Source organism: Pempheris klunzingeri, chromosome 23, assembly GCF_042242105.1.
Source record: "Pempheris klunzingeri isolate RE-2024b chromosome 23, fPemKlu1.hap1, whole genome shotgun sequence".
Lineage (NCBI taxonomy): Eukaryota > Metazoa > Chordata > Actinopteri > Acropomatiformes > Pempheridae > Pempheris > Pempheris klunzingeri.
This window is the reverse complement of record NC_092034.1, coordinates 6495091-6507887: the sequence shown is the minus strand read 5'-3', so window position 1 is coordinate 6507887 and position 12797 is coordinate 6495091. Positions and strand designations below refer to the sequence as shown.

The window sequence follows — 12797 nt, the reverse complement described above, 5'->3', positions numbered from 1 at the left end:
CCTCGTGCACTCATTTAGACCCTGCGGCGAGGCCATTATTCAGAAATGTACCCCTTTCCAGAAACTGAGCCCCTCCTCTCTGCTTGACTGAAAATAACAAAGAGGAGGCCGAAGGGAAAAACATGGTGACATGAAGCAGAACTGGACCAGACCAGTGAAAACAGAGTGCAGGAAAAAAAACCAGGACAATCATACAAATCAATCTGTGCTACGATTAAAATCTTTTAATTGAACTAATATTCACACAGTGCTGTGCCTGTGCTGCTGTCCTCACACACCTCAGTTAAAAGCAACAGTCATGCTGTAAACTCAGACACACGTAAGTGATAACTCACAGTGTCCAACACCCAGTAATTAAGTCAACCACACCACGAGTGACCCAAGCCGAACCACAAAGTAGACAGTCAGACACATTCAGCAGGTTTATTTACAACTCTGTCAGCTTGTTCTTCTTAATGTGTACTTTTTACTTAACTTTCCGATTATCTAATCTATTTTACTCCTCTCTGTAAATCAGCATCTTGGTGTTGTTTTTAAAGAGTCTCTATAAATAAACTTACAGTTTAATTGCATCGATGTTCAGCTTAAAAACAAAGGAGTTTTATGATAGGATCGTACAAAAAGGCCCTGAAAGTACGAGGATGGAGCTTCTGTCTGCAATTTCTGCTAAGGTAACCATTGCTTAAAGATGCTGACTGCACCTGTGTTCATGACACTATATTATCACATTACCCTGAAACATGATATTTTACACTACCAACAAGACATAGCGTCACTTTTTTTTTCTTTTCTGCATCATTGGGCACACACACACACAAAAGGAGCTCGACAAAGGGTTGAGGAAACACTGTGTCAGATCCTCTCGCTTTGTGTGGAGCTCAGAGGTTTAAGTCTAGCAGGTTAAGTCAAGTCATGCAAAAAAAGAAAGCACCCTCAAATCTGCCCCGTGAAGGAAAGAGCCAGTATCTAGGCTACATATTTGGTCAGAAGTGAGCTAAGACCTAAATCTGGTTTTTGTCTTTTTTTTTTTTTTTTTTTGCTACAAAGAGAGAGCTGAAGCAGGAACTCCATCACACTAGCCAGCTGGTGAGATAGCATTAGCTTAAGCTAAAACTAAATTTATTAGATTGTTTCTTCCTAGCTGCTGTCTGCAGATAAAAAAATTCATTCAACATTATTAGTAGATGGACAAGCAGACAGAATAATTTTACTACATAAAATATGATCTGTAAATAGCCAAAATAAAATTAGCTACATTTTCTTAAACTACTTAAAATCAACAAAAATCTGAGAGAACACACTTTCCCTTTGCACTTTGCAAGAATGTTCATATCCATAGTTTTAAGGTATTATTTGGGTGGTGCAGCAGTGCTTTCTGGGGTAAAATATGACATAAAATGACAGCATTATAACTTTTCTATCTGTTTTGCACCCTTTATTGTAAAATTTAGTGCTTCTTCAGTGCAGCCAATGTGCTCTTTGCCCCCAGATTGCTTTTTTACTACACCCAGTATTATCAGCTGGTCTGTCCAGCATGATTAGACCTCTTCCCCTGTGCACTACAGGATCAATGTAATCACAGAGAACTGTAAACGTGCTGGGATTTCTCCTAATGATGAAAAAACAGGACATGGTAAATACACATGAGATAAGTGACATAGGCCCACTGTGCATGGAGTGGGGGAGTGGGAGGGGGGGGGAGTAAAAGACGGTGACAGAAGCTGGAACCAGCTATGAGCGACCTCAGCCAGTCAGTCCCAGTCCCGGCTCCACAGAAGCATGCCAACATCAACAGAAAATCAACAAACCCTGGGTGTGGGAATGTCTGGAGGTGTAAGGGAGGGAGCAAGACACAAGGAGCTGTGGTGGGGTGCAGTAAACACTGGTCTGAACTGGTTTAGTACTGCACTGATGTGATTTCAGCTTGTTTAAACAGTATTTTAATTGGCCTCTGATTGTCATGCCTTCACCTTGAATCAGGGCTCAGGAGTAACATCTTACTTTCAGCAAGACATGAGCTTGTTTGGGAGGAAAGGGATTTTTAAACATGACTGCAGGGTCGAGGCGTTATTACGATGTTTATCTCAGAAGCAGGGGAACAATTTAGAATCAAATTAGCCTCGATTTAGATGTCATTAGATGGGCATGATTACCTCACAACTCATAAACCCATGTACACTGCACTAATAAAGCTTGTTTTTTCTGGTGAGCTCATGAACGTCCACATAAAATAAATTAGCTGCAGAAAAGAAATCAACCTTAACACTTAACAAAATGTGGTAAACACAACAGATATTTCATGCATAAACAAGCAACTTCTGAGTTGATAATCTTTGTTACAGTTGGGTTTTTTTTAAATTGATTTCCTCCTTTATTTAAAAGCCGACAATATATAAGTGACACTAAATAAGGGCAGTGAGTTCCCTGGTGAGACTGGAGATGTACAAGGTAAGCATCTTAGACCCCATGGTAGGGGTGTGTTATATGACGATATTAGATTCTGAGTGATAAAAATGTCTCCACACTCAGCCTTTACGTGGAGATTGTTGGTATCGTGCTGCAGTGCACATCCTATCAGCTGCAGTTCTGGGTAGCCAGCCAGATGGCTATGCTGACTTCTCTTCCTATAGGCTGACGTACTGTAAACAATGCAAGGTGAGTTACAGCTAGCGGCATGGCAGATGAGGAGCTTGTGGCAGCATGACCTCAACATCAGTGGTATGGGAATGGTTTGGGTACCAAATCTACCAAATGAGCCACAAGCCGACTCATTTCAAAGAGATCTACATCCATACTTTTAGGCCACTAAATGTTTTAATGCATGTTTTCTTTCACCTCAAACTGAGGGCTACTTTTGACCCTCGCCTGGCTCGTATTCTTTTCCATTTCTGCCTTCGCCCTGGCTGCACGTTCGCAGCGCTGCTATTCCTGTCTCTCGGCCAGTGGAGCAGTGGTACTGAGGGATTGAATTACCAGAGGGGCAAAAATTCACAGGGGATGATGTCAGTATTATGACAATGTCACTTTCCCCTCGCCACCCAGTTTGTCCCCCCTGCTCAAAGTGTCTGATATCTTGACGGCACTTGAGGCCAATAGGGGAGTGGGAGTGGTTCAGTTCCTGATATCCGAGCCTCCTCGTGGACTCGCAGGAAGCTACTGTGTTGGCTCATGATCATATTGGAGCCACTGGCAGACTGGCAGGGACACTTGTCACCTTACAAGGAGAGGAACAAGCATCTGATTGCATGGAGGTGACACTGCAGATGGATCACTTGACTCTTTTTGAAGGCCTGGCAATAATCTCAGTGCAAGTTTGGAATCTGTTGCATAATAAACAAAGAGGACTATTGCTAATATGCTTTCATAGTTGCCAATTTTCAGTCTTTGAAATGAGCTTCAGGGAGGTTTGAAGGTTGTGTAAGAGAAAATGGTTTGAAATTACTCTGAAATAGGTCCTAATTACAAGACATCATAAAAAAATAGAAAACTGTACCCAGTGAGCAACAAGAAGACGGATAACAGTGTGTCCATATTTTAAAATCTTTAAAGCTGCCATTAGATTTATGTTTAACTCAAACTCAACTTAACTCTGCTGCTGTGCTGTTAATCACCCACACACAGTGGATTTGAAATTAGAGACAATGCCCCACCGAAGTATGTCTGTCCTTCACCCACATCCGCAGGTGGAAATCTTTCCGCACGACTGTGCACATGCACGTCTCTGTGGGTGAGACAGTCACACAGACAGCGGAGATTTTGAAGCTGCCGTAAAACATGCAACAGTTTGGACATAAAACCTTTAATCGACACTGACAGATGGTTAAAGATCAGATTCAGTGCCTCTCTCGCTGTCAGTCCAAATAACAGATCGAGCTCATCTTCCCCATGCAATCTAATTCAGTTTTGTGTTTGGCACACAAGGCATTAAAGCTACTTATAAGTACTTATTTTTCACTTACATAGTGATTAAAAGCAAAAGCGTGTTCATGGGGACGCTGTGCAAAAGAGAAAGTTAGATGATGATTATCACGATTGGTGTTGGCTGAAATAGAAAGCCTTGGTTAGGCTTTTTTTTTGGCCTATGGATATGAAACAAGCCTTAAGAATAACCTGTTAATTGATCAGTTGTCACGGTCACTGCCATGTCGCTGCTCGTGTGTTTCCTTCTCCTTGTTGGTCAGTCTGTGTTTTTGTGTACTGGTCTCAGTATGCTCCTGTCTCTGCTGCTCATCTACTCGAATCCCCATCAGCTGCCTGCGTTCAGCTCGTCGCCTCCCTCAAGCCAACGTCTGTGCCATTCACCGGCTCATCAACCCTCCAGCACATCATTCCTGGCTCCTCTTCCACTTCAGAGCGTCAGATCGTTGCTTCAGTTACTCTGGTAAGAGATGTGCCTCAGGCCTCTCGTGGTTTTCATGATTTTTTTTCTTTGTGCTGAGTCCTTGCTGGTTGTTTACTGGCTCTCCCTTGTGCTTCAGGATCCCAGCCAGCATGTCAGCTCACCTGCTTGCTGACTCACTCTCATCTCTATTCATCCTGCAAACAGTAACTCTTTACAAACAGTCACTGTAAAATAAAATAAGATAAGATAAGATAAGCTATTCCATCATTAGTCCCACAACTGAGAAACTTACGTTACAGCAGACAGGAGGAGATATAAATAAAACAAAAAAATAAAATGTGTACAGTAACAGTCAATGTAACAGGCTGCCACTCGTGCTGCACTATCTTGTATTAAATGCATTAAACTTTGCCTGCTATGATGCTATATGTCAATATAGACATAGCGAGTCCTGCGTTATGCCTAATATTATAACTGACTTGAATAGCTATTGTTGAACTGTGCAATAGGACACAATCTGTGCAAACCTTCAACCTGTTCATCATTATTTTGCATCTATTTTCAGTATACTGAATAAAGTTAACATTTCCATTTGAATTCAATGCAAAACATGACTCTAATCTGGTTGTGGGTAAGTCGCTGCTTCAGTTCAGAGCACTGAATCAGTTTTAGAAATGTGCCTGCTGTGACACAGACTGTTTCCTGGGTGATCTCTAACCAGCGGGTGCAGACTCCCTCTGAGAATTCATCTGGGTAAATTTCCAACAGGACAAATCCCTCCAGTCAGTGGTCTGCCCTCCATATGCCTCATTCCCCGGACAGTAAAGCTTAATAAACCATCTAACGGGCCGAAACCAGCCAAGGTTTCCTCTATCTGTCGTTATATAGAAGGTACGTGTGAATATCCTTGTTCTGAGATGTCAGCATGACACATACTCTATACTATTCATGTTGACTCAAGTTCACAAACATGAATCACCTTAAAACCTGGCTGTGGGTGGGACTTCAGTGCCACACAGGCTGATGTGTTGAGATAATACAATTTAGGGCATTTTGAGTGTGTGCGTACTGCACACTTCACACAGACATGAGGGTAAAACAACGTCAGGTGCCACTACTCATGAGGAAGTGACAGCTCTATTCCTTGAAAGCATAATTTACCTCCACCAGGAGGGTTATGTAATGTCATTTGTTACTTTGTGTGGATCTCAGTATGAGATCTAAAAACAGAGCCAATACCACGTGATTACATCCTTGTGTTGTTTCAGACTGAGGCCATTAGATGGACAAGAAATCTATTTAAAAGAAAGTTCAAATGCTCTCTGAGTGATTTGTATTCCGTGCGGTGGGTTTTGCTTGTTAATTCTCCTCAGTAGCTATGATCCACTTCAGTGGAGTACAACCTTCTCACTGTAACAGGATAGGTAGGGATTTCCTCCGCTGCCATGTCTCCCTCCGCTTCAGTGCTCAAAAACTGCTGTCTCACATTCACATTTTTAGAAGGAAGCACAAAAACTTCATTACACGTGTTTAAAACACAAACAGACGCATAAATGAAGTTTTGCTTGTGGTTAAATAAGAACTGGGTGTTAATTAAGCTGAAGGTGATGCATACACCCAACCACCACCCTAATCTTCTTCCTGCATCATTTAAGTATGAAATTATGTCCAATCCTGTCTCCTTCACGTCACATTTTCATTGAAAGAAGTGTGTTTTTTCTCATTTTTCAAGTACAGTGCACTGATAATGATGATAACCTTAATCATAAGGATATTTCATGCATAAAAAACAGCTTGTAGTGTTTTTGAAAAGCAAAAAGTTATAAAATACATTTTAAAAGAGTAAAATAATGAACTATTTACAAAAATAATAATAAATCCTACCTGACCTATGACCTCTCTAAAGGCAGCCAGGAGGAAAGAAAAAAGTCCTGACATGGATGAGAATGAGGTGAAAAGATCACTTCATTGGTGATTAATACACTTTTATAAACAACAAATGTGTTTATCATGTTGAAATGCGATTATCTCAAGTGGATCATAGATAAAGAGGTTAAATCACCTGCGGTCATGATCTTTCTGTGTATTTTTGACCTGTTTATCTGCATGTGACCTCACTACAAGTCACGAGCTGGAGGATATTTCTGATCAAATTCGGTGTTATCTGTATCAACAAATAGGTGAAGGAGGTAGAGTCAAAACAAAGCGAAGCATGCAGGAGGAAGTGTGCGCAGTGTGTGTGTGTGTGTGTGTGGGATGGCTGAGAGGCGGCATAGGAGGAAAGGAGAGGCTGGAGCTCGGAGGGAGGGAGGGAGGGAGAGCAGAGAGGAGGAAAGACGGAGGGAGGGTGAGAGAAAGCGGGCGTGTCCGCTCACCCTGCCCCCGGGGATTAGCTATTTAAAGTTCAGTCGCTCCGCGCCACGGAAACCTTTCCGCACTGCCAACCAGGACGCATCGGGACGCGCGTTTGAACTGGGCAGACGCGCACACACACACACATGCTGAACCACATTTTAATGAGAGGAGAAACGGGAAAAAAGCAGATGAAGTGAGAATAATCGTGCTGCAGCCTGAGAATTTGAAGTCTTCACGTTTATTTCACCAGGTAGGTCGCGCCATTTAACCTATTTAAACCCTATGTAGAAGCCTCCTTCCTCTCTGGATACAGCCTGACCGCAGCCCCTTGGTTTCTGATGCTCTGAAGTTTTAAACTGAGGGTCAGTGTCGGATAAATGTAATACTTGACATGTAAGCCCCTCTTATCAAAACAGCTTAAGTGGAAGCGTTGCTTTCTTGGTTTTGGGGCAGGAGGTGTGTCAGTGGGAGGGTTCCTGCTCATAAATAAGCCCGTCTGGTATGCTGAGACCTTTTTGGGCCGCTGTTAGTGCAAAACCCTCTTGTCAAACTTTATTTGCACGCCTGAATAAATCACCCATTATTCTCTTTAACTGCCCACTTTAATTGGCACCAATGAGTGGGCCGGATTAGTGGATATTTTTTTGGGGGGGGGGAATTAAACATTCAAATGTATCAAATGAGCAGATAATGAGAATCTGTGGCTCCACCACATGAAATGTGTAAACAAGCACGTCTTTAACAGATTATTCTCGGAGACAGAGGGGAGATAAGTGATGCGTTGTGCTCCAGATGAAAGCTCAGATTATCCTGTTTGGCGCAGCTTTTCATTCAACCTTCCACCTGCACGCGCACGGGGCGCTTCCACCTCAAAGCAGCATGGGAAATAAACAGAAGCTAAAGATGGAGATATTAGCAAAACTAGTGGCTTTTATTATGTATTAGAGTAAAAATGTACGGAAATACTCGTTTACAGGTTAGGGACTGTACGAAAATTATTAGATTAGGGAATCAGTAAAGGGGAGGGTATTGTGATTTTTCTTTGGGTTTTGGTTTTTGCAAGAGCAGGGGAGGGTGTTTTCTTTCTTTCTCATCCTTAATGTAGCTTTTATTTCAGCTTTCATTTGCAGTAGGTCTATGGTTAAAACTTCATGAAGACAACTTTCATTTGCTCCGTGATTCATAATAACTTTTCTATACGCAGTGAGTGAGTTTTATCAACGTGTACAATGGCAGCACTTGCTAGAAGTTCTGTAAAGATATTAAGGTTGAAAATTGAGGCACGTTAACAAACACGTAAAAGACGGTGAAGCTTTTTTTTTTTTTTTTTAAAGAGGTGTGTTCAAAGAGAACACTAACCACCTCAATCATTTTCACACAGTCCCTAAACATCCTGCATTCAAGTAAAAGTACAGAAGTACTACCACTAATTGTACTTTGAGTATTAAAAGTTCTCATGTTGCAGAATGATCCCTTCTGTTATACTATTACATGGATAGTAATGGAAATAACCAACATTACTGCCATTCTTTGGTCTATCTAAATGCATGAGAGCTCTATAGAAAATCCTGAAAATCTTTTTTCATCCACTGGTTGTGATGAGTAAGAATCAAAGAGGAGTGTATGCTGCTGTTAATGGGCACGTACTTGTGCAGGTATACATGCACAGAGTAGTGTGTGTGCGTCATCCAGCCTGGCAGGCCTGTGTGAGGCTTTGTGTTGGGGGGCAGTGACACAGGGCTGCGCTTCTTCTTATAAAGCCTTGGGGACTGAGTGGAAGAGGGCAGCTAAGAGGAAATGTGGAGCTGTGGGTAGATTGTTATCATGGTGCCGCAAGCATATGTGCTCTGCTGCTTGCTTTAACGCTGTTTACAAAGCAGATAAGGGACTGAGGGGTGGACTGGTGAGGGGATTTTGAAGAGGAAAAAAAGTCTGACTGATGTTTAGAATTGGAGAATATGTTTGGCTCATGCTTGACAAGCTCTCCCAGAAATTTGCCTATTGGCATATGCATGCACAAACATGCACTCGCAATTAAGAAAGCTGAAAGCCACAAGCCAAAAAGTCACTCGCTACAGTTTCTAGAACGATTGCGCAATTTCTCAGCTACATCAGCGAGGCACCACTGATTCAACAAGTCAAACCACATTATTCAGACCCTGCACGTCGCTCACATCGGCTGCCTGCAGCTCTTGGGCCTCCAGTTTGAGAAAAATATGAAGAGGAAAAGTGGTCAAGGAACAACTTCTCCGTCTTCTGCTCTTTCCCATCCCTCCCATTTCTCCTTCGACCTCTACTCCTCCCCCTCTGCTCTCTGTGGTCAGTGTGGGTCCTGTTGCTGTGCTTTCTGAGTGTGCTTGTGTATGTGTGTGTTTGCCATCTGAGGTTGTTTTTCTCCTCCCAGGCTGCTGTGTGCTGCCAGACCCCCACAGCCAATCACGATCTGGGCCCAAATTCCTCACCACTGACCAGAGCCTTAATATTGTGCGTGTGGAACTGCCTCGCACACTTCTTTTTCTTACCAGAAGAAGTGTTCCCTTGCTGAATTATTAATACACAAAGAATTTATAGTATAATAGTGTAATTAGGTTGGGGGAAAAACATGGTCAGCTAATGCTGCGCCTGTTCTCGTTCCCTCACTATGTGTGCTATACTGTGAGTTCTTATTTCACAGGCAGAAGCTCAAAATTGACCTAACCATAATGGATTCACTGTTCCTGTAAATGGGATAGGATTTCACAGCCACACCTGAGTGAAAATGAGAAGGGAGGTGCAGTAGATGGTTAAGACATGGCAGAATAAAAAGGGCTTTTTTTTTTTTCCTGTGCAGATGTATCCAAAAAAAAAAAAAAAAAAGGAGAGACTGTGAAATTAGAGATGCAGAGACTTTGTCACGTAGTGGACGCCAGTCTCCCCTCTGGCTTGTCCGTAATACGTTACAGTAGCATACGTGTGAGCTGTCACATTTCCGTGAAAATGTCTTGCTGAGTCAAGCAGCATGAGGAACCAGGAGTCAACAGTAAAAAAAAAAAAAACTAAACTAAACACTGTTCTCCTGTATGTTGCAATCTCAGTTTGCTATTTGTCATCAGATTTTCAAATCTATCAGTCTGTGATTAATGAACAATGGGGTTTAGCGCTTTATCACGCTGGCTGGTTTTCTCATCAGACTGAAGTAGGTGGATTGATTCAGCCGCCGTCTCCTTTTAGTCATTTCGCATTTCTATGTAGTCATTTAGTTCTATTTTTTTTTTTTGTCATTTTGTGTTTCTTCGTTGTTTTGCATCTGCTTGTGGTTGTTTTGTGTCTCTTTGTGGTTGGCCACCACTCTGGACCTGCCTCTGGATAGACTGTGTGTTTTTTTTTTTAAATCTCATTTTTGCAATGAAAGCTTTAGATGGTAAAAAAGAAAAAGTCCATATTCAGTTAAAGAAACACTGGTATGTGCCGTCTATAAAACCACCCATCCCATCGTGTCATCCAACAATTTGTCAGCTCTTGTCATAAAGTGACCGAAGAGCTATTTTAGTTTCTTTTTTACGATGGAAGGACTCGTGAAATGGTTTGCATAGTGTGTTACGCCTTTGCTCTCTTGGGAGAAGAGTCATTTCTCTGTTTAGTTGGCCGTTCCTGTGGCTACTGATGTTTGATCATGTAGCCAGGATATGCATTACAGTTAAGGTAACTTGCAGCAGAAACACTGAAGCAACACAACTCTTCTTTTCACGCTTAGGCACAATTACAATAGAAATTGATGAAATCCATCAAACTCCATCTGCTCCATTTCACCTGACCCATTTCTTAACCCGATTAGACTAAAATAAATACCTTTTTTTTTTCCACTCTAAGTAAATACAGCTCAGTGCCGACGTGTGGCCCTGGCGTTATCTTATCATTGAAAGGTTCCGCAGTTTCTCGGAGAGTTTACGAATTTGACTGACTTGTTGCCGAATGAATCAGATCTACAGTGCCTGGGTGTATATTCAGGGCAAATGTAGGTCTAGATATTATTAACAGCTGGTTTTGCTTCAGCTGAGACATGCACCTGTCTGTGAATCTTGCACACATCAGACGACCTCTATGTAATCTGTTTGACTGTCTGTCAGAACAGGGCTTAGCAATTCCTCTGGCCGCCGTAGCTCATTGACGTCCTCTTCCAGGATTAGACGGCGTGGACAATGATGATGATGATGATGATGATGATGATGATGATGATGATGGCACAGTAAATACTGACTGTCTGGCTTGTTGCTGGGACACTGCCGCTCAGTGATACTGTCAGCTTGCATTAGGCAGTCATGTCGCAGAAGTGCAGGATCATAATTCCATTAAGCTATGACCTGGTGAGGAGACAAGGAGCTGTCAGCAGGCAGACATGCTGTCATTGTGATAAGGCAGCTTAAATGGAAGCCATGGGAGACGTGAAGTTGGTCACTGTTGTTGCAGTTTAGGAGGGCTTTACTCCTGTCCTGTCAGTCTTTAAGGGAACCCTGAGCATTACACAGGATGTTTTCATTTCTTTTGTCCATATTTTTACAGAGTTCTTTATGTCTCTGTTCACTTTTGTTTCTCTACAGACGTCTCCGCCATGGGTGTTAAGATGCTGCAGTGTTTTCCTTTCTACAGACGCTGTAAAGAGCGCTGCAAGAGCAGGCAGTGCCCCCCAGCTGCAGGTGAGAAGCAACTGCACTCAAGACTATTTCAGAATGTCAAACGCGGACCAATTTCGTGATAGTGCTGTCTGATAAAGCCTGACTTCCTTTCCTTATCTTCCACCCCTCAGTTCCCATCGAGGAGATGAAGCCTCGTCTGTCCTCCACGACATCCTGGAGTAGTGACAGCGAAGGTGCAGGAAGCCTGAGTCGCGGCACCCAGATATATTTCTCCACCAAGGCCAGGCTGTCCTTTAGACACCAGCTGGACAGCAACATCAACGCAGTGGACGCCACCTACTGACGAGGGCCGAGATCTGCAGGTCATAAATGGACTCCGCTGCCCGCACATGCACAGACCCTGTGGAGCAGACCTGGGAGCCCGATAGCCGAGCAAACGCATCTATCGTCACCTTTTGATGTGAATAACAGCAGATGTACACAGCCACAGTTAACATTTTAACCCTTTGTTGCTTGCTGCCCGCAAAGAACTCTCGATGATTAATCAGATTCAGCGATGGACAGAGGAAAACAGACTGAAACAGACTTGGTTTTCAGACTCAGTGCATTCAGATTTCATTGGACTGAACTCTAAACGGAGTGGATCCACTGCCCAAACAACATGATACTGATGAGAGAGAACACAGAGACTTGTTTACAACATTCACCACCAAAAAGTGCATTACATTTCTGTTTCTTTTTGGATTTTTTTTGGTGTTTTAATGATTTCTTTTTTCCAATTTGCAATCGAAATAATGGCCTGTGTGAAATAGGGGATGCTTCACAAAGAGTGAAGGAGGGAGTGAACTCCCAAATCATCTCTATCTGAACCTCATCATGCGCAGTCATCGTTCTAAACCTAATGTCGACATTTCTCATAACCAGGCCTGGATTTACTTTCTTATCCTGCTCTGTGACAAGGCCCGTGGACACCAACAGTGAAACACTACAAAACGGAAAGCATTGACCCAAATCCTAGACCACATTCATAGGCGTCATGTTGACGCTGTGTATGATATTTGCAGTTTGAGGACGCTCAGCTGCTGCTTTTTGCCTCTAGTTAGTCCCTCCTTGGAAAGCATTCAGCTCACTCTCGCTAATTCTTTTTCATTACTATTTTTATAAATAAAACTCCTGGTTGCATTTGATATTAAAATGTATTTTCTTTTTTTTAAAAAAAAAAAAACCCTATTTGTCCAACATGAACAGATATGAATGTAAGTGTTGATCTCAAACGACTGTGAAAAACCTGCTGAAATTTGACACTTAAAAGATTCAATGTCCTTTAATGCAAAAATAATTAACAGCTATTCAAATCTACAGAACGTCAAAAGACTTTATTCTTTACTAACAAAATAACAAACTTTACATTAAAACTGTCTCCTGTGTTTCTTTTATTGATGTTGAATGTGAGGTTTCTGGGGATCACATACAGTTATTAGAGAAAC

General features: G+C 42.3%; 1 protein-coding gene across 1 annotated transcript; it reads left to right on the top strand.

Annotated features, from left to right (window-relative positions):
* Positions 1 to 6785: 6785 nt before the first annotated feature.
* Positions 6786 to 12725, top strand: LOC139223091 (uncharacterized protein C17orf114). Its single transcript, XM_070855023.1, has 3 exons — positions 6786 to 6947; positions 11275 to 11370; positions 11481 to 12725. Exons 2-3 carry the CDS (start codon positions 11286 to 11288, stop codon positions 11651 to 11653), a joined length of 258 nt encoding a protein of 85 aa, XP_070711124.1. The 5' UTR covers positions 6786 to 6947; positions 11275 to 11285; the 3' UTR covers positions 11654 to 12725.
* The last annotated feature ends 72 nt before the right edge of the window (positions 12726 to 12797 follow it).